The sequence below is a fragment of the Hirsutella rhossiliensis genome, assembly GCF_020360975.1.
Source record: "Hirsutella rhossiliensis strain HR02 chromosome Unknown scaffold00005, whole genome shotgun sequence".
Lineage (NCBI taxonomy): Eukaryota > Fungi > Ascomycota > Sordariomycetes > Hypocreales > Ophiocordycipitaceae > Hirsutella > Hirsutella rhossiliensis.
Genome location: NW_025408671.1, coordinates 2621526 through 2641433, shown reverse-complemented (window position 1 = coordinate 2641433; position 19908 = coordinate 2621526). Strand labels below are relative to the sequence as shown.

The 19908-nt window shown below is 58.5% G+C and overlaps 6 protein-coding genes across 6 annotated transcripts; 2 read left to right on the top strand and 4 right to left on the bottom strand.

Annotated features, from left to right (window-relative positions):
* Positions 1 to 272: 272 nt before the first annotated feature.
* On the top strand, positions 273 to 2651 carry HRG_05531 (dual specificity phosphatase, catalytic domain-containing protein; the record flags this gene model as incomplete). Its single annotated transcript, XM_044864002.1, has 1 exon — positions 273 to 2651. The coding sequence occupies one exon, from the start codon at positions 273 to 275 to the stop codon at positions 2649 to 2651; it is 2379 nt and encodes a 792-aa protein (XP_044720534.1).
* Positions 2652 to 3680: 1029 nt separating this feature from the next.
* HRG_05530 (UAA transporter family domain-containing protein) lies at positions 3681 to 5122 on the bottom strand (the record flags this gene model as incomplete). The annotated part of the gene is made up of 3 exons (XM_044864001.1): positions 3681 to 3919; positions 4007 to 4812; positions 4902 to 5122. 3 exons carry the CDS (start codon positions 5120 to 5122, stop codon positions 3681 to 3683), a joined length of 1266 nt encoding a protein of 421 aa, XP_044720533.1.
* Positions 5123 to 6703: 1581 nt separating this feature from the next.
* Positions 6704 to 7932, bottom strand: HRG_05529 (KH domain-containing protein; the record flags this gene model as incomplete). The annotated part of the gene is made up of 4 exons (XM_044864000.1): positions 6704 to 6841; positions 6898 to 7055; positions 7107 to 7469; positions 7533 to 7932. 4 exons carry the CDS (start codon positions 7930 to 7932, stop codon positions 6704 to 6706), a joined length of 1059 nt encoding a protein of 352 aa, XP_044720532.1.
* A 2991-nt stretch (positions 7933 to 10923) lies between these two features.
* Positions 10924 to 12669, bottom strand: HRG_05528 (uncharacterized protein; the record flags this gene model as incomplete). The annotated part of the gene is made up of 2 exons (XM_044863999.1): positions 10924 to 11966; positions 12063 to 12669. 2 exons carry the CDS (start codon positions 12667 to 12669, stop codon positions 10924 to 10926), a joined length of 1650 nt encoding a protein of 549 aa, XP_044720531.1.
* A 510-nt stretch (positions 12670 to 13179) lies between these two features.
* HRG_05527 (rab-GTPase-TBC domain-containing protein) lies at positions 13180 to 15613 on the top strand (the record flags this gene model as incomplete). Its single annotated transcript, XM_044863998.1, has 6 exons — positions 13180 to 13202; positions 13258 to 13528; positions 13594 to 14129; positions 14184 to 14326; positions 14379 to 15103; positions 15167 to 15613. The coding sequence occupies 6 exons, from the start codon at positions 13180 to 13182 to the stop codon at positions 15611 to 15613; spliced, it is 2145 nt and encodes a 714-aa protein (XP_044720530.1).
* Positions 15614 to 15917: 304 nt separating this feature from the next.
* On the bottom strand, positions 15918 to 17938 carry HRG_05526 (major facilitator superfamily domain-containing protein; the record flags this gene model as incomplete). The annotated part of the gene is made up of 5 exons (XM_044863997.1): positions 15918 to 16288; positions 16361 to 17001; positions 17090 to 17425; positions 17503 to 17603; positions 17669 to 17938. 5 exons carry the CDS (start codon positions 17936 to 17938, stop codon positions 15918 to 15920), a joined length of 1719 nt encoding a protein of 572 aa, XP_044720529.1.
* Positions 17939 to 19908: the final 1970 nt, after the last annotated feature.

The window sequence follows — 19908 nt, the reverse complement described above, 5'->3', positions numbered from 1 at the left end:
GATTGACCGGATTCAGCAGCGCTGTCCTCTCCAAGTCGACCCCGATCGCACCGTGCTTCGCGAAATCGCTCCTTTCAGACCGCCCCGTCCAGTCCTTACCATCGTCTACTTGTGTTCCTCCAGCGAGGTGAATATTTTCCTTCTCCAGGGCCTTCTCTAGTACTGGCCGCGCGTTGTCGAGCGGACGGAAGAGCCGGGTCATTCCGGAGAAGGCCACAGACGTCGTCGCAGACAAGGAACACGGCGACGAAGCGACGCGATATCACGGAATCATGCCGTCGGCCGCGGCCCGTCGGATATACGAGGACCAAATACCATCATTCATGTCAGTCTTTGATCTCGACGCAGAGACCATGGCCGACCGCGAAACCGTTACACTTGTCGACCCTAGCAGGCTGGCCGGGATGGAGCCCAAGGCGCCTGCCGCCCTGGATCCGCCAGCACAGCCAGGCCTCGGCCTGAATGCGATGCCGTCGGAGGCAGCCCACAAGCATCACGACAGCACGTCAACACAAATGTCGGAATCGACAGACTCCTCACCCACCACGACGCTCTCGACCACGGACTCGTCGCCGCTATCCGACCCATCGCCCTCGTCATCCCCCGATTCTCCCATTAATTTAATACCACTGGGTAACTATCCGTCTACCACCTTCGGATGTCATGTTCCCCATGGCACCATGCTCAGCATTCCTGAGGCAAGCACGTTGGAGCGTCCCATGACGTCGCCCGCCCCTCGTCGGCCTCGCAATATGAAGGGCTTGTCTATCCAACCCCCTGCGTCTCTGACGGTTGCCTCGAGGACCTTGGCTACCGAGCCGTCCTCTCCTTCATTCACCTTTATCAAGCCCAAGATTCCGACCATGAAGCGGAAGCCGAGTCAGCTCAGCCTCAAGACAAGCACTTCGGATCTGATGACCAAGACATCAACGGAGATGCCGGCATCTCCAGCAATGCCTCCAATTCTACATCGCCGAGCCCTCAAGCACTCGACGTCTTCGCCCCACATGCTTGCAGGCCTCAAATCCTCCACCTTCGGGCCACCGGGCGGAATGATGTTTCCCAAAGTGCTAGAACGCAATGAATCAGGCTTATCGAAGGTTCTGCGCCCTATGAAGCCCGCCGAGGATGTTGAAATGGATACGGTCGTGTCCGAGACCGAGTCGCCGATCAAGACCCAGCTCGCCCATCGAGCCGACCACGAGCCCCACGACGGCAGCGTCAACAACGAGGATCAGAAGTCGCCAGGATACTCGGACGGCCCCGTGGCTATCTATGGCGACGATGTCTTTCTCTATATGGAGCCGACGGCGGAGGAGGCATCGCGATTCGACGTCGTCATCAACGTGGCCCGCGAGGTTAAGAACCCGTTTGACGTTGTGCAGTCAACTCAACAAGCCTTTGCTTGGCTTGGTCAGTCTCTGCAAACCTCGCCTCCAGGAGAAAGTCCCATACCCGATACAGGCCTCACCACGGCTAGCTTTGCGACGGCCTTTGAGTTCCCGCCGCTCGACGACAAGCCGTCAGAGACGCCCACTACTCCCAAAGCGCACACTTTTAGGGCCCCCGAATACATCCACATTCCGTGGGACCACAACACGAACATTGCGCCCGATCTGATGCGTCTGTGTGAAACAATCGAGAGCCGAACAAGAGAGGGCAAGAAGGTGCTCGTTCATTGTCAGCAAGGAGCCAGTCGATCGGCGAGTCTCATCATCGCCTACGGCTTGTACCGAAACCCCGACCTGAGCCTCAATGATGCCTACTACGCGGCGCAAGCCAAAAGTCGCTGGATCAGCCCGAATATGAAGCTCATGTACGCGTTACAGGACTTTCACAAGGAATTGACCGAAAAGCGATTGCAGCCGACGTCTGCGTATCGACCGAGGACGAGCCGTAGCCCAACCAAACACAGGCTCACGCTCTCGGTCGACGCTGCCGAGATGGCGTCCAAGGAGCCCCGAACTGCTCCCCTACCAGGTGAGAGCGATCGCGCCGGCAACGACGGCTCGGAGCACAGCCCGCAGCGCACCCGGGGCGGCTTGACGGCTGAGGCCAATATTCTGTCCTCGGGTCCGGCCTCAGCACCGCTAACCTGTACGTGGAGGGATCAAGTGCAGGAGAAGCCCCTTCAGCCAGTCACCAGTTTGAAGCTAGATGAGCTGCCTCAGCGGCCAAAGTGGGATGCGACAAGCTTTGGACCGTGCTCGATCATGCCCGACGCACCACAGGAAAGTACGACAAGTCAAGCGGACCAAGCCCCTGTCTTGTTTTCTGGCCTTGACTCATCGAGCCCGGATCGAGCCGAATCTGAGAACACGGGATCTGAAGGAGACGAAAGCCTCGAGAGGACGGTGATTGTGGTATCAGCGTGTTCTGATGATGAGGCTCTCATGTCACCTCGAGCTGAAACCATGACCAACAACCCCCTTCACGGCTTTACCCGTGTTGCTGGGATGCGGTTCGTCGAGTCGCCTGCGACGCCTACGGCGGGCCTCTTTTCTCCTAGGGACGTCATGTTCCCTCGAGATCCTTTCTCATACTTTGGACGGCCTTCGAGTTTCGGACGGCCCCCTCAAGTAGCCGACCCACGGAGTCCACCAATGCGGGGCGAGGCGCCGATCATTCGCTCAATTGACGACATGATATGAGGCTCGACAATGCAATACAACCATCTACGACCCTCGCCACTTTGGCAGGTCAATTCGACGTGCAATCTCGCGCTCTCGGTGAGAACGGCTCCGCCGACAGTCTACTCGGAACGCACCTCAGAACCCTCCCTCGATGCTTTTTGAAATTGTTTGCATGGCATTTGCAGGCGTCTCGCGTGCGCACACCAGGAGTTTTTATACCCCTTTGCACACAATACGGATCGTGGACCCGTGCGCGTATGCGCGGGACACGTTGAAAATTAGGGAATACGAACATGATTTCGCATGCAGTAATCTTCTTGTCCCTTCTTGATCTCCCATCGCTATTACCGCGCAATGGAGCATGTCACTTGAATTCGATTCTGAGAAAAAAGCGACCGACGATTTGACGAGGTCGCTGGCGGTACCACAGGCCGTTTATTGCCGTGCGCTGTCGATTTCACCGAACGCACGCTGCTTTAGTGATGATTTGAGACGAACGAGAGTCAGTTCCGGTTGTCATGTTCATCTGGGCTTATGGGCATTTTTCATGGGTCTTGGCAAGGAGCAGCCAAGTCGGATACATAAGTAGGAACGGACAAGGAACGGCGAAGGCTATATACGTTTGATGACCGCTGCGTGAGATGAGGTAGTTGGTGCATCCAAGCTATGGGCGCATACCGGGCGAGGCCCTGGCTTTGGAGTGGTTTGGGTTGATAAACGGCAGCCGTGGACGGGCTGTGTATGCGCACGAGCCATCACGGCGAGCGAGAGGACAAAGAAATCTTAGCAGTAATCAGAGTCTAACTATCTCTTGAGAGATGCGCGCCTCGTCCTGCACTGACTTAACATGCCGTGTCGTTGTAGCCATCGAGGATCCTGAATGCGCCATGCGCCAAGTCACAAAGGCGATGCAAAACACCGTCCATCTATCCATCTATATAGCACCCGTAACCTACTCCACGGCGTCTTCCAACTTGATACCACTCAGGGGCCTTTCGCAAGAACCTATCACGAGAGAGGAAAAAAAAAGCCAAAATCCGAGCGAGGTCAGGACTCCTTCTTGGAGGACGGGGCGGCGGCGCGCTTGGCGGCGTCCTTGGCCATCTTCTCCTGGCGGGCGATGGCGGCCTCGACGCCAATGCCGCCAAAGACGAGGGCTACGCCGAGCCACTGCATGCGGGAGAGGCGGTGGCCAAAGGCGACGACGGACAGGATCATGGTGAACATCTTGCGCGTGACGGTGACGGTGACGAGGAGGACCGAGGAGAAGGTGGAGAGGGTGTAGACTGCGCGCCCCACACATCCAGGCGTCAGTAACACGAAAGTGAGGCTGCTACGCTGTCCATGATGTAGCCAAGGAGAATGAAACGTACAGATAAAGACCTGGCCGACGGCGCCGCACGCCGCGAAGCCGAGGACGTCCTTCCAGACCGAAGGGTAGCGGGCCATGAAGCCGAGGGCGCCGCCGAGCTCGCCCGCGGAGCCGGCCACGTCCATGCCGAGCCAGTCGCCGACGCCCGTGGCGACGAGGAAGGGGCTGGCGACGAGGTAGAAGCCCGTGACGAGGGTGCTCATGACGTTGTTGGCGCACATCATCTGCGGGCCGCTGTAAGGGCGAAAGGTCTGGAAGATGTAGTCCTGCGTGCTGTTGGTCAGGCCGTCGAAGAGCAGGTTGATGGAGAGCAGCAGCAAGCCCCAGGCAAAGCTGTTGGATCCGCCGTCGCCGCTCGACGACGACGGCTTGTGCTTCTTGCGGCCCGAGTGCAGGGTGAAGACGGCGACGCCGGCCGTCACGGCCGCGACGACGAGGTATTTGTAGAGCGGGTAACGCCTGCGGAAGAGGGTGATGTGGAGGAACATGACAGGCAGCAGCTTGCAGCTCTTGGCCAGCAGAAAGGTGATGTAGTCAATGTGCGCCAGGCTCGCGTACCCAAAAGGGCTGGCCAAGCTGCTCGTCACGGCCACGAGCGCCAGCGGGCCGAGGATGCGGCGTGACGGGATCACGGGTGCCACGGCCGCGCCGCGCGGCGTCGACAGTCTCAGGTACACGAACCCGACCGCCGCGGCGAGCACCGACTGCACCGTGTTGAGGAAGACGGGGAAGTGCCACCGCTCCGGCGCCGAGACAGGGCCGTATGTCGTCGTCGTCAGCTTCTCCTGCAGATAGGCCCACGTCAAGCTAATCCAGACGGCCATCGTCGTCAGCCACAAGTGGCACAGCAGAAGCAGAAGGGGAAAGAATAAGAGACGCGCCGAGAGCCGACTCACAAGGACGCATAGATGCCCGCGACCGACACGACGAGCTGCAGCAGCCCGGCAGCCGGCTCGCCCACGACCCTCCCCTCGACCGCCCGCCCCTTGGCGCCGCCATTGGCCAGCACCCGCCCGTCTTTGCCGACGCCGTTGGCGTCCTCCCACGATGCCGTGCTCTTGTTGAAGTACTCGGACGAAGACTCGCGCCTGATGGCGGGCTGCTTCGCGCGGGCCATGGCTTGTGCGGGCGCGGGCCGCTCGAGCGCAGCGCGTGGCCAAATGAGGGCGATTTGGACGAGGTGAAGCAAATCCTTTCCGTTGCGCGGAGCCGAACGCGAGGAGCAGAAGCGAGAGTCTAGAACGGACGGAATTCACAAACTCATCCAGTTGAAGCGTTAAGAAGCTCGACCGGGCGGTGGAGGTGCGATGCGTTGGAACGTGCGACAAAGAGGAAACGACAGCGTCCGTCCAAAATCCCGCCGAACTTGACAGACTGGCTTTATCGGACAAGGAAGGGTGACGTCTACCCAGAAGAAACCACCTGGCTTCGCTAACTTTATCCTTACAACAGGGGGCCTTGAGCGGGGCCAGGGCAGGGGGCTGCAGCCGGGAGTTAGCGCTTCTCGTCCCGCCCTTGCAGCAGCCGCCTTCAGCACTTTAACCCTCGTCGTGAGCTGCCAAGCCACACTCACCCATACTCACCCACACTCACAGCAGTCACAGCAGTCACAGCAGTCACAGCAGTCACAGCAGTCACAAGCCATCCCAAGCACCAAGGCATTCAAGGAATGATGTCGTCCCTTTTGCGTACGGCATAACTACATACACTCCGTCGTGGCTTTCCCGAGCCCCCTCCCCGAGTTCTGCAATGACATAATCATGCCGTAGGGTATAGCCAGACTCCTAGTCGCCAACCAGCGATATCCGGGGTGGAGACCGTCAACAGTCAAGAAGTCAGGGGTATTCGAGGCCACCGATGTTTACTCCGTTTTGTCCGCAATTATGATAGCATTCCTCCGTCTGTGCCTGTCACCTCATTCGAGATGTCCGAAGCCCTTGAGTGATTGCCCGTGCGTCGTTCGATTTAAAGCCAAGTGAGATGTTGCGAAGGGGAGGAAAGGAAGAGGGGAGAAGGGAGACAGGGACTGATTGGGGCGGGCGTTGCTGCCTACAGACAATTCATAAACGGCGTTCCCAGGACTTGCCAAGACCAGACCCCAGGCAAAGAGCCGCAAACCAAGGTCTCGTTGTTGTCGAGTCAGGTTTAATCGCACCAGTCCTGACCGGAAGAGTCGATCATGTCGTCCTCGGACGGTGTCACCGAAGCCCCGCATGACAAGAACGAGAGGGGTTGAATCGAGAGAGGCAGTGCGCACAAAGACGAGCGACCAACTAGGCCCAAGCCGCAGAAAACAGGCTCGATGCTCGTCGCTCTCGACAGCGCGTCTCTGGCGATTGGTAATCTTGCTGCAAGGCGGCCCTAAGGCATGGTGAAGGACGGCGAGGTCGTAAGCATGAGCTCCTCTGCGGGGAATTGAGGAGACATGGTGAAAAGTTAATGGAAGGAGAAGACGGCAAAGAAAGATAGATGAAGGCGAGAAGAAAGATGACTAGGTCGAGTGCTTTTTTGTGGAGTTTTCTTCATCACCACGTCGTCCGGTCTCTGTTCCTGCGGAGAAGTTGAAGCCTCGCGGCAAGTCAGATCTGGTCATGTCTCAGTCATGAGCTTCCCAAAACCGATCCAAATACACCCCATAACAAAGCGGAACGGGAAGCGCAAAGCAACGCTCAGCAGGCCCTTGGCCATGGCTAAGCAGTTACTCCGGCTCCTGAACCTGGCTACGCCGCATCTTCTCGGCCTCGAGGTTCTCATACAGCAGGAACAAGGCCGATTCATTCGCCTTGGCTGTGCCCATGATGGTGAACATTCGCTCACCCGTCTCATCATGGGGAGCCTGGAAAAGTCAAGTCAGATTGTGCCTTGTTGGAAGCAGGGTAACGCCAGATCTACCTTGGCAATTGAGATGCGGGCCCCGGACGTCTTCCGGATCTCACTTATCTTGCTGCCTGCACGACCGATGATGCAGCCAACCATGTCGGCAGGGATACTGATGTTTTGGGTTTGGATTTCTTCCCCGTTCTCGTCGTGCGTGGGCGGTCCTCGCGAGGCTGCATCGGAGTCAGACCGGCGATTGAACGGGCGTCCGCCGCCGTTGCTACTGAAGTCGGCTCCGTTGCCGGTGCGCATCACGCGTGGACTGGCGTATTCGCCCCTGCCGTTGTTGTAGCCGGTACCGCCGAGACTGCCAGTGGCCCCAGGTTGCGTGCGAACGACGGGGTTGTAGAGGACAGTGCCGGTGCCGCGCTGCCAGTCATCAACCAGACACTTGCAAATCTCCCAGATGGCGCGCTGGATGCCTTCCGGGGTGCCTTGCACTTCGACGATCCGCTCGGTGGATTGTGGCAGCATCTCTTTCTGCGCGACCATGCGCACGCCAGACACGTCCTGGATGTGCTTGATCTTAAGGCCTTGTCTGCCAATGATGGTGCCCATCTGGTTGTGGGAGATGAGAAGCTTGATGGCTAATGGGGCAACGTTAGCAATGACTGGAGGCAGACGCGCCGAGGAGGATGAGGGATACGCACGGTGTGTGCCATTGCTCTGCGCAACGCCGCCCATGCCCATGGCAGGCGCGCCCTCGAGCAATGCGCGAGCTACTATGGCGTACGCTCTTGAGATGGCATCGCACTCGCCGGTAATGGTGAGGACGCGGTCGTGCACTCCCTGGACAACCTTGCTGACGCCAGCCTTGACGCCAGTTTCATCCCTCAAGTCGGCGACGTTCTTGCCACCCTTTCCAATGATAACCCCAGCCTCCTTGGAGGACACGATGGCTCGGAGCGTGAGTTGCGCCTGAGCGTACTCCTCGTCCGTCTTAGGGGCGGGCTCGCCGTCAGGGCCAAGTCGCTCGTCCATCTTGAGCTGGTCCATGGAGTCGCTGATATCGTTGCCATTGGCAGACATGATATCCTGATGAGCCGACATGGTGGCTGCGAGTCGGTAACTGCAGAGCTGAGGAGAGAAGAGGCGGTTGGGAGGTGTCGCGAGACGATGACGAGGTCAGACGTGAGGTTTCGCAGGGGTGACAAGAGAGCTCGATGACTTGTTGACACTGTCGCCAGCTATTTACGGCAAGTCAGCAATCATTCAAGACGGCAGCGGTCGAGCAGATATCGGAAATAATGCTTTTGCGTTCAAGCTTGTGGGTAGAGGACGACAGATACGTGTGTTGCGAGCACTGGGGCAAGCAAAAATCGGTCGGGGGGACCGAGGCAAATGCGCGCGAAGCAGCAACGAGATGAAGGAAGATAACCACACACTCACTCACCTGGATCTTTGAGGCCGGGAATTTGCGCGATGATGACGGAATGAGACGAGAGGAAGAGGGGGAGGCGGGAGCGGAGCAGAGTGAAAAGTCGAAAATTGAGAGACTTGAGTTGGTCGTGTTTCTCGAAAACCCTTTTTTTTTGGAGAAAAAAAAAGGCAGGAATGACGGTGACAGACGAGAGACAATAGCGGGGCCAACGGCTAGCAGCGCGGTCGCGAAACGCTAGAGGGTGGTGAGAAGGGGATAGCTGAGGACAAAGGCCGGTCGGGGCGCGGGGACGTCGGCGAACGGAGCGCTGAGGATTTTGTGGGTGAGAAGGCGAGAGGGCGCGAGAGAGGAAGCGGGAGAGGAAGAGGGTGAGAGGTACGCGGAGAGAGATGAGGAGAGGTGAGGGGGAGCGTGGTGATGGATGGCGGAGGCGGTAGTGGTGATGGGAGGAGGAGAGGCGGAGGAGGAGAGAAGAAGAAGAGGGGATTTGGTCGAGCGAAAGTCGAGCGAGGTGAAGGAAGGAAAAATGACAGCGGGCGTGGTGGCGCCAGAAGGAACGTCCATGTGGGTTGGACCCTCCTTCAAGGGACTGGCCTCTCTACAGTGAGTTACGTAGCTCCCCGCTGTTAGCAGGGCCCCGGGTGCTTGCCCAGTATTGGCCGTAGCGGAGTACAGTACCTTCTGTTCCGTCCTGCGCGTACCTCTAGTAATTACCTAGGTACCTGCCTGGGTACAGGGCACCTCGCTGCACGATTGCCTGTGGGTGGCACAGAGACATCCCCACCTGCTCCAAAGTCAGGGTCAACGAGGCGTGGCTCCTTCAGGCCTCCAAAAATAAATTCCGCCCTTTGCTCTTCCCCGCCGGTTGGCCTATGCTTTTTCTTTGCTTGACGAAGTTGGGCGGTATGGCGCACGCACGAGGCCCGGCGCCCAACACTTGACCAACCGCCTTTCCCCTACTAGTAGTACTTTGTCTGCCCTGTTTGTGTTTGTGTTTGTGCTTGTGCTTGCATTCGCGTCCACTGCCTCGACGGCACTCTCCACGTAGATAGAATGAACGGGCAGCAAGTACCTTACTGTACCTACCTAGGTGCACATCATGAGGTAGAGGTAACTTGCATGTGAGCCGCTCACGTTGCCTTCATTGCAGCAAGCCTGGCAGGTACTGTACATAGCGTCCTGCACGTCGGTACCTGAGCCAGAGTTGGCAGGCGCACACAAACAAGTTCCGGAACACAGGCAGGGCGGGCAGCCTCGTGCAACACACTGAGGGAGCATCCATGTATATCAGATGCCGTCCCCACTCCCTGGATACGCGCCCTTCCTCCTGTAAATACATACCTCAGGTACTTGGTGCACTGCATCTTATCTGCGCTCCCTGTAGAAGCAGACGACAAACATTCAACATACCAACTTCTGGGCTGACCCCCCGGCCCCACGAGCAAGTGCCTCGAATGTCAACTCGGCATTGAATGAGAGAATAACGCCGACGTGCACAAAAGTCCCCCGCGAATCCTCCGGCCCAACGGCTCTTGCTCCAATGTACAGAGCATTTACAGATACAAATGCACTGTCACGTATGTACATAGGAGGAGCAGCTGGCCACGTGCTCTTCCTCCTGCCCATCACCGTGCTGGATGAGAAATCCTCACAGAATGTGCATGTTGGTTATTCCAGACTGCCCACCGAGTTGCTTATATCGAAACAACCCACAACCCACATCTTCATTAGCCGGGCAACAGCGGGACCAAGAATGCTTGTAAAGGTAGCAAGACGTGCGAGGCCTGCCCCCCCCACGATGCCATCATGGAGACGCCGTCCGGTGCCGCCAGCATCGTCCCTGAGCATATTTGCTTTTACCGAGCCTCTATGCTCACTTCAAACAAATGGCAAAGATACTCAGTCTAGACCCCGTGTGTACATGAGTGATACCACCATTCGCTGGCTGCAAAAGCTTCGAGCTGTCATGCAGCCCGCGTTGGTCAAAGGAACTCGCCCACAATATGTGGTTGGGTTGCACAGCCTCTGGTTCGCTGCATTCTCAGTTGTCGCTCAAGGCCGCCATGTTGTGCAACGTACTTCAGCAGTAGCAGGTCCGGCATCAACACGCCGTTGTGCAACCCTCTTGCTGGCCTGCAAGTTGGTGCTTGTTGCCCTTCAGCCCTTGTTGGTAAATCCTGCGATACGAAGTGTAGTACTTTGGACGCAGCGACTGCATGGCCGAGGCCAGACCGACAGTTACAGTCCCTCTTCAGCCTTCAGTGCTGGCCTGCTCTTGTCATTATGACGACCGCTTGGAGGCATGTGCTCCAAAGACTCGCCAGCCAGAGGCAGCCAAACCGCCATCGAATGTCCAGGAAAGTCATCCCAATATCACCCCAGGCATAAAGTGGTTGCTGCCCAAGGCCGTTTTCCATCACCGACCGACCTAGGTTAGCTGCGCATTGTAGGGGGAGCACTAGGGTGCCCAAGATCAAACTTGACATGACGCGCCTCGCTCTCCCCTTTCTTCCCCGGCAAGGGGAAACCGGAAGCTAAAGTGAGAAAAGCGTTGCCAGACGCTGAATGCAACGTGATCAGAGCATCCCGATGACTTTGCTTGATGACTCACATTCCCTAGCATTTGCCCAGGGCGTCGAGCAACAATCCCCGCAAGTTCATCACCTCTGGCGCAACCGCTGCTCATGCTCGAGCCAGAAGTTCTTGCATGCCCTGTGGCCCCAGTGTTCTACCCACCACTCCCCAAAGCTATCTTCGACATTCAAGTCAACCCTCGCGACCCTCTCCTCTCTCTTCAGGCCACATATTAAGCAGGGCCCACGAGCCGTTGGCACCATCTTGGCAGTCTGAATCGGCATGTTCTCGCTCAGCTCGGGAACTCTGAGGTTTGCCTTGCCGCTAGCGTTTGCCGTGGCGATAGCCGCTCGCAGCCGCCCGACGTGTTCTCGCCAGGCCGCAACCACGTCGGCGGATTCGCGGTCCTCACGGGCAGACTGCGTCTTGTCCACTCCGGCCAGTTTCATGCCCTTGCTGCCTGCGGCGGATATCGACATGCTCTTGGATAGCATTTTGTCGCGGTGCCATCTGTGCTTCCGACCGGCAATGATCCTTGCTGCCGTGGCCCCTAGGAGAGTGTAGCCTTGTAGAAACTGAACGGCCTTGGGGTCCGAGAGAACATGCTGTTTTACAGAGTTATTCTGGCCCGCAATGGGCTTGAAGAGGGAGTTTCCTGAGTTGAAGAGATCGGGAAACGCAGATAGAATCACCGAGGGTGGTGGCACGTTGATCGGAGGGGGGCCGTCGTTGCTCGGCTCCGTCGCGGTGGGCTTGCCGCTGTCCACGACGTCCCAATCCCAGTTGTCTGGCGGCTGTGGACCACCCGTCGCTGGCTTGGTGAGTGTGTCGGCAGTGGAAAGGTCATCCCACGCTCCCCACTCATCATCTCCGTCGTTGGGGGGTTGTCCTCGGTCCGTTGCCGCGACCGAGGTTCCGACAATGGCCGACTGACTGCTTTTGTCTTTTGCATTGGAGCTGCTCTTCTCTGACGCTTTGTCCGAGAGGTTTGAAAACAAGTCTCGGTTTTGAGCCGAGGCGGGTTGAGAAGGTCGCGTGTGACTTAATGGCGACACTCCAAAGCTCAATGCTCCCAGAGATTTATCCAAACTCTCTGTGCCCTCATGAGCAAATGGTTGTGGGTTGTCTTCTAGACCGAGAAGATCAATGGATGGTGCGAGATCCAACTTGGAAGCGGCAACTGTTTGGGGCCGTGGTGAAGGCTGTGCGGCAGTCGCAAAGTCACCAAACTCGTCGTCATCGCCTTCCGCCTCTGCTCCCGAGAGCTCAAAATCGTCGGCATCAAAGAGCACGCTTGCGTCACTTGGTCCTGCTTGAAAGTGAATCTTTGGATTCCTCTGGGGATGCGACCACGAGGCGATAGGCGATTTCGACGCAGGAGGTTGCTGTTGTTCAACGTGGAAGAGGCGACTCTGGGATCCGGGATTGGCTGTCGCGGCGCCGGAGACGACTCGAGAAGGCGCCAACTGCTGAAGCTTGTGCTCGGGAGGCTGCGAGACAGTCAGCGATGGTGCCGAGTCTGCTACCTCGAAATCTCCCCATCCATCTTCGTCATCAGCCGCGGCATAATCTGGAGGCTGAGCCGGCTGCGAGAAGGCAGTCCAGGTGCCCGCCTCGCTGGGCCGAGATTGGGAGACTCCCCAGTTGGAGAATGGCTGTGAGATTGACTGGGCATTACTTCTGCCCTGCCCGAGAGCGAGGACATGCTGAGACAACCCTGGAGTCTGCGCCTGAGTCGAGGGCAAGTTTGACGGTTGACGTGGAGTGGATTCTGACGTGGGCGCTGAGTTGGACGAGAGGTCATTGAACTCGGCGAACAGATCCGCCGACATGGTTTTTCTGAAAGGCGAGGAGCATCGAAGAAAGGCGCGTCGGTGATGGAGAAAACGATGCAGCGAGCGCCTCCCGAGAATTGACGAAAGTATGAATACCAGTAGGTTGAATGGCTTGGATCCAAAGAGGATCGTCATTGGAGGCCAAGCCACGGGAGGTGCCTTTGGATCTTTGGGGTCGAGGCGCGAGCGAGCGTAGGAGGTACCCAGCCAGTACCTTGAACCGCCTCTTGGCATACTTTGTAGTGATCAAGCAACTCACGCCTGCGGATTCATCTGAAACAGTACTTTTACAGTACCTACTCCCCATATGCCCCCAGCAAACGGAGCCCAGAAGTGGCTGCGCATTTTGTGCCTGTACCGGAAAGGTACTCCGTAACTTACCTGCCTACCTGGCACCCAAGGCACTAAACCGCGTGACCGGAGACCTTCACGAACGTTGATAAAAGGGCCGCATGTCCAGGCCTGACTCGGGCCGGGCCATAGGAAGCTACCTCAAAAGCTGCCACCATGAGGGCCCTTGAAGAAACGCTGTGAGTGTCGCCAGAGTGACTCGCAAAGGGCTGGGCTGACGCGATGCCCTGACAGGTCAAGGTGGCAAGCAACAAGCGACTGTGTCGCCGACCTGCGGCGTGCCGTCAAGGACAACGGTCCCTCCAGCCCCTGCCTGTCTGGCTGCCGCTCCGTCTGCTGGAAGACGTTTCTCTTGTCCACGGATGCTTCGCGAGCGGACCTGGCGCAGGTCCTTCGCCGTGACAGGGAGGAATTCACCCACCGGAGAAGCCACTTCCTCAGGTTCATCCACCATCCCGAAGCCCTGGCACAGCTCACCATCGACCCCCTGGCCGACGATCCCGAGGTGAGCCATGGCCGACGCCGTTCCCCGTGGCCGAGCTGCCTCACTGACGAGACGCGGCCTGACAGTCTCCCTGGAACACTGTTCGCCGCGATGAGGTCATCCGGGCAGAGATTCGACAGGATGTCCAGAGGCTCCCCGACGAGGCCAACTACCACCAGGACTGGATGCAGACCATGATCCTCGATATTCTCTTCATCTACTGCAAGGTGAACCCGAACCGAGGAGGCTATCGTCAGGGCATGCACGAGCTGCTTGCCCCGATAGTGAATGTCGTCGAGCAGGACGCGATTGATCGCTCTGTGATCGGGGCCGACCCATCGTCCCTGGATCAGTCCATGCTCGAGGTTCTCGACTCTTCGTATGTTGAGCACGACGCCTACCTACTGTTCTCGCGCGTCATGGAGCGCGCGCAGTCATTCTATGAGGTCCAGGACTCTAGCGATTCCTCAGCAGCTTCCCGGATGGAGCCCGGTTATCAAGAATCGCGTTCGGCAATCGTCGAGAGAAGCAAATTTATCCACGAGGTCTGCCTGCACAGCGTGGACCAAGAGCTCGCCTCTCATCTCATGGACATTGAGATTTTGCCTCAAATCTTTCTCATGTAAGCACAACTCCAACCTCGACCGTTCTCGACTGAGTCTAAGCCGCGAGCAAGCCGGTGGGTACGACTTCTTTTCAGCCGCGAATTCCCTCTCGACCAGGTTTTGGAGCTCTGGGACGCCATCTTTGCCGTAGATCCCTCTCTCGACTTGATAGACTTTATCTGTTGCGCCATGTTGGTTCGCATCCGCCATCAATGTGAGTACGCGCCATGCGAACCCTTGCGCATCCTCTGACTCTCCGTCTCCAGTGCTGGAAGCCGACTACTCCGCCTGCCTTAGGCTTCTTCTCAAGTATCCTCCGCCCGCACCACCACACGGGCCACACACCTTTGTCGACGATGCTCTGTACCTTCGCGACCATATGAACGCTGCTGGAAGGGATGCCCTAGTTGTCAAGTATACCGGCAAGGCGCCAGAGACCTCAAGCGCCCCGCCGGGCTCACCAGACCGTCGAGGGCTAAACCACTTCCGCCCGCGGGGATTCGGTGGCAGATCGCCATTGCCATCACCGTCGCGATTTATCCAACAGCAAGGCCGTGTGGAGTCGCTATTCCAAGGCGCCGCCAAAAGCGCCAAGGGGGTCTTGGAACGGGGAGAAAAGCTAGGCCTCAACCAGGCTGTTCGGGATGCCGTGGTGGAATTCCGGCGAAACATGCAAACCTTCAACGAGACTCGGCAATCAGAAAAAACGCCGAGAAACGCAGGGGGCGAAGGTGCTGCTGCGGAAGCGCTTGCAGCGATGGAAAGACGCAACAAGCAGCTGGCAGCTCTCCTGGACGAGACGGTAGCGAACCTCAAGGCAGTAACCACGTCGAGCCTAGATGATAAGGCCAAGAGCCTCGACCTCATCGAAGTGGCGGCCGCCAAGATCCAGTTTGTTCAGGTGTACCTGAGTGACTCGTCCTTGGAAGTACCCAGCGGCGATGTTCCGGCAGCCAAGGAGCCCCAGACAGTCTCGTGGGAAAACACTACAGTGGATGAATCGAATGGGGAGGGGGAGGAGGAGTCGGCCAGCGGTGAGGCACGTGTCGACCAGAGCACGCCAAAGCCAAGCCACACCATGCAGGCTCAGGAACAGGACTTGGATGTCGAGGGCAAACCAATCCTGCCCAAAGCGGACGAATCAGAAGTGTGTCGGCAGTCGGCAGAGGAAGTTGCGGGCGCCCACGGCCAAGAGGGCAGCTCTCGCGACCTTGCCCCTGAGCCTGTGCGGCCCGCTGCCCCTATTCCCACGCGCTCAGCCCTGGCGCAGTCCTCGTTTTCGTGGATGCTGGAGCCTGGCGAGTTAGTCTCGAGCCAGCCTCTGCCGTCGGCCAGTCAATTCCCCGCCGCACAGCATAAACGTCCCTCGAGCAATGCCAGCCGTGAACGAAATGCGTTTCTGTTCGGCGAAGTCGCGACAGAAACAATCACGAAGGAACCTCCCAACGGAGATGAGGTTTTTGGGCTGGAAACTATCCGCAAGCCCAAGAACAAGCCATGAACGCCGCGCTCGACCTCATGCAGAGGGACAGGGGCGGTGCGCACGAGAGCGCTGTCGGCCGTTACGTTTTTGTACATGGCTGCTACGAGATTCATGTGACATGGGTTATGTACACTATGATTCGCAGTGTCATGTGATGGTCGGGGAGCGTCAAAGCTCTCATGCCGCCTTCGTCTTACTATCGACCACTGTTGTGTCTTCCGCTTCATCCGCCCCCATTTGTCCTTTTGTCATCTTCGACTTTCGTCTAGCGTTGATACAATTTCGCCGTGCAACAGCATTTCCAACAGCACCCCCCAACTTCTCAATACTTCAAGGACCTCGTCCTTACCCAAAAAGTAGCCAAGAAGGCGACGACCGAAAACGCCAGCGCTGGCACGAGCGCCCCTGCCGTAGCCAAGCGGTAGCTTTTCCGAACAATGTTGGCGATGGGCGGCGGCAGCTTCTTGATGTAGTCGATATTTTGGCGGACTCTGCCTTCCACCTGACGGGCGTCGTCGCTGTTGGGGAGACGAGTGGCGAGTTCTGCTCGCAGCACCTGCTGGAGGACGGCAGAGCTAACGGAAATGCCGACGCTGGAACCAAGGGATCTAAAGAGGTAGGAGCAGGCGACGACGACGGCGGTGTCTTGGGTGGCGGCGTTGGCGAGGAGGCCGATGAGCGTGGTCGTGAGGCCTGGGTGGAGATTTGAGCTTCACCAGTCTGGCTGCACGAGGCTCGGCGACTCGGCGCAAGGAGGAGACTTACCGGAACCGCTCCCGGAAGCCGTGAGCATGAGAGCAACAACCTCGGCAGCCGTGGCCTTGAACCACACTGACAAGGCGAGGGGGAGTATGCTGAAGGCTTGCACGCCGTAGCTGAGGACCGAGACGGCATAGAACTTGCCCGTCCTCTTGATGACCCAGCCGCCACCGACGGAGGCCAAGACGCCGGCGATCATGGCCGGCACCAGCAGGGCGCCGCTGGCAGCAGCACTGAAGCCCTCGCCGGCCTGCATGGACAGGGGCAAGAAGAAGAGCACGGCAAAGTTGCCTGCGGCGCCGAAGAAATTGGCGAAGTAGCAGGCAAAGAGTCCGCGGCCGAAGATGACATGGCTTGGAGCAAAGGGGTGCGTGGCAACCTTTACTTGGACGAGGACGAACAGGCCGAACAAGACGGGCGCCGCGGAAAGGGAGATGACGGTGGCGCGATGGGACCAGCCAAGGTTGGGGCCAGAGTCGAGGCCTGCAAGGAGGGCGACGACGGCGGCGACGAGAACGAAGGCGCCCAGGAAGTCGATTTGGCGCACCTTGGACAGCCAGTGCGATTGTGCAGGGCGAGGGACATCGAGGAGGAAGTAGACGGCGATCCAGCCCATGCAACACAGGGGCACCTGGGCGAGGAAGGACCTGAGAGCGCGTGAGCAAGCACCACTGCCCTCGCACCACGTTCTGCGGCTGAAGGTGATGCGACAAGGCCACGGGCAGAACGGCTTACCATCGCCAGCCGATGGAGTCGGCGAGAATGCCTCCCAGGGGCGCACCGGTCGAGGACCCGGCGGCGTAGAGGATGTTCAAGTAGCCCTGCCACACGCCCCGCTCCCTCAGGGGCACAAGGTCCGACAGCAGGATGGAGACGACGGCGTTGATGCCGCCTCCGCCGATGCCGGCGACGGCGCGAGAGATGCACAACTGGACAATGTCCCGGGCCAGACCACAACCGAGGCAGCCGAGGCCAAAGACGGCATAAGCAAAGAGGAGGCATTCCTTGCGGCCAAAGATGTCACTGAGCTTGCCATAGAGAGGCTGGAAGCTGGTGAGGGTGAGGAAGAACCTGAGGGTGGAGCGAGTCAACGGTCGTGTTCTTGTTGCCCCTTTTCGATCTCCCTAGACGTGGACGAGACCACTCACGAGGTGGCGATCCAGCTCATGCTGTTGAGGGCATTGAGCTCGCTGCCTATCTTGGCGTATGTGGCCACGGTCAAGAGCTGGTCGATGGCGACGAGATAGATCTTTTGTCCAAATGGCGCGTCAGTCTCAGGTGGGAAGCTCCAAGGCGCGGGTGGGAGAGACGGACACCAATTCCGGTGGCGGGAATGAAGAGATGCATCTTTCGGGCCATGGGAGGTGAATCGCCGTCGCGGGGATCGCCGTCGCGGGGCACGCCGCCCTGAGCCGAGCCATGGAGATGACGGCCGTGCTCGGGGCATGAGGAGGGTGCGGAGGCATGGTGGTGCTGCTGATGCCGGGCGGCGAGGAGGAGCGAGGATTCGGTGGGTGCCGGGGCCGGGGCCGGGATCGGGGCCGGGATCGGGACCGGGGGCGTGGCGTCTACGGATACCGGCATGGCCGATGAAGTAGCGGCAGAAGACGAGAGACGGAAAGGATGCGAGGAGGAATACTCGGTACGTGTATTGACGGTTCTGCTACGGCCCAGTCGTCTACGACACAAGAATTTGGGGGGAGGGGGGACGCAAAGGCTCTTTTGAGTGGCCTTGAGCGGCGCCTCTGTTGTTCTCGTCTAATTATACGCAGCCGTGTAACCGGTGCAGTTCCCACTGGCGTTATGAGACATGTGAACGCCACTGTCCATCTAGCAGCAGCAGGCCAATGGCCGGTGAGCGGACAAAGGGGGTCCAGTGCCGAGGATGTCGCGGGCGGGAGATGTGTACAACAAACATGTCAAGGCCAAGAAGAATATATATTGGCGTGCTGTATCCGTACCTCTGTATCGTGCATGGACCTACGGATCCTGTACAGCATGGTGCAGCACGGCGGGGAGAGAGATGAATGGAGGGCGCCGGATGATGCTATTCGCGGCCCTTGGCGAGATTACCTACCTAGGTAGGTAGGTAGGTACTTATTGGGCGGTGGCTGCAAGTACGGATACATGGGTGGGTCTTGTTTGGCACGTCCATTTCCGGGTGCACAGGGGGCCATGTGCTGTACTGCGACGCGGAGTGTACATGTGAGCAGGGCGGGCGTAGGATACTTGTTTGCTTGAGATGCCTTCAGTAACCTAGAGGGCATCCACCCAGCCTGCAGAGCGACGACGCCTGTTGCTTTTCTCCGTGTATTTGCTTTGGATAACTTGCCTGTAAATCATCGGTACGAGACGACGGAAGTCAACGGTTCGCAGTGTGTACAGTAATTTTCTCTGTACAGTAGAGCTGTGAGTGACGTCTCGTCTCGGGAGCATCCAGTGTCGTCATGAACAGGGGAGGACTCTTGCCCGGGTTGCCAGCATTGCATCACGCGCTGTGAACCCTTGAACCATGCGGCTTTGTGGTGCTCGATGCCGGTACGGCTGGGCCGGGCGGGAGGAGCTGAGCTTTCGGCCTTGGGACTCGGCCAAGGCCGGGCGGGGCTTTTAATCCGCATACGTACATAATTACTAACTTACTCTTCCAAGGTAGTTCGTATGTGTACCAGTTGTGCAAATCCATCTTGCGATTGGACAATGGGGCTGGCGTTGGCGGATCCTGTTTTTGCGACGCCCAAGCATCCAAACAAGGCCTTGTTCTTTATTTGCCATCGGCCAATTACAAAGAGCCAAAAGGGTGCCGCGGGACCTGAGACGGAACCCTGGCACTGCTGGAATAGGTAGTGATTACGGATAATATCCATCCATCATAAGTTACACGGTCGTGTCGTCCCACGGCTCTGTCGCTGTTTCCTCAGGCGGCCTCCCGCCCATCCGCAGGGCCCGGGCGGGAGCGGAGTGGAGCCGCTGGCGGGCTGGCTGAAGTTAGCGCAGCAGTACGTTAGGTCGCCCGCCCGTCAGTGGGCCAGTCAGTGGGCCAGTCAGTGGCCGTCACTTCAGGTGTTGCGCGAAGCTGGGCGTCGGGGGGCCGCCTGGTGTCTGTCACGTGACGCCCGTACACATGCGAGACATCGCCCGTCTTCGGTCTCGACAAGGAAACTGTGGTCGGAGAGGTTCAAGCGCGCATCATGACGCCCGCAGACGGAGCGAGACACAAAGCGTCATTGCCTCGTGCAAGGCCACAAGCGGCACGGTTGCTAACTCTTCACATGCAAGATACTGTACCTAGCCGCGCCTGGTCATCTCCAGGAACGGGCCAAGCCACCCCGGGCGATGCGCTGTGACTGACGACCCACCAACCTCGTCTCTAGCCCTAGAGCACTCATCTCGACACGGAGGCGGGGCCGCAGGAGACCAAGATAGGGGCGAGTCAAAGAAGGAAGGAAAAAAAAGGAAAAAGAAAGGATACGATCCTCCGCCGTGGATCCCTGGCCGAGGGGGCGCGGCTCATCACTCTTCACAGTCCTCGCCCGTCCCGCCCCTCCAGTTCCTGT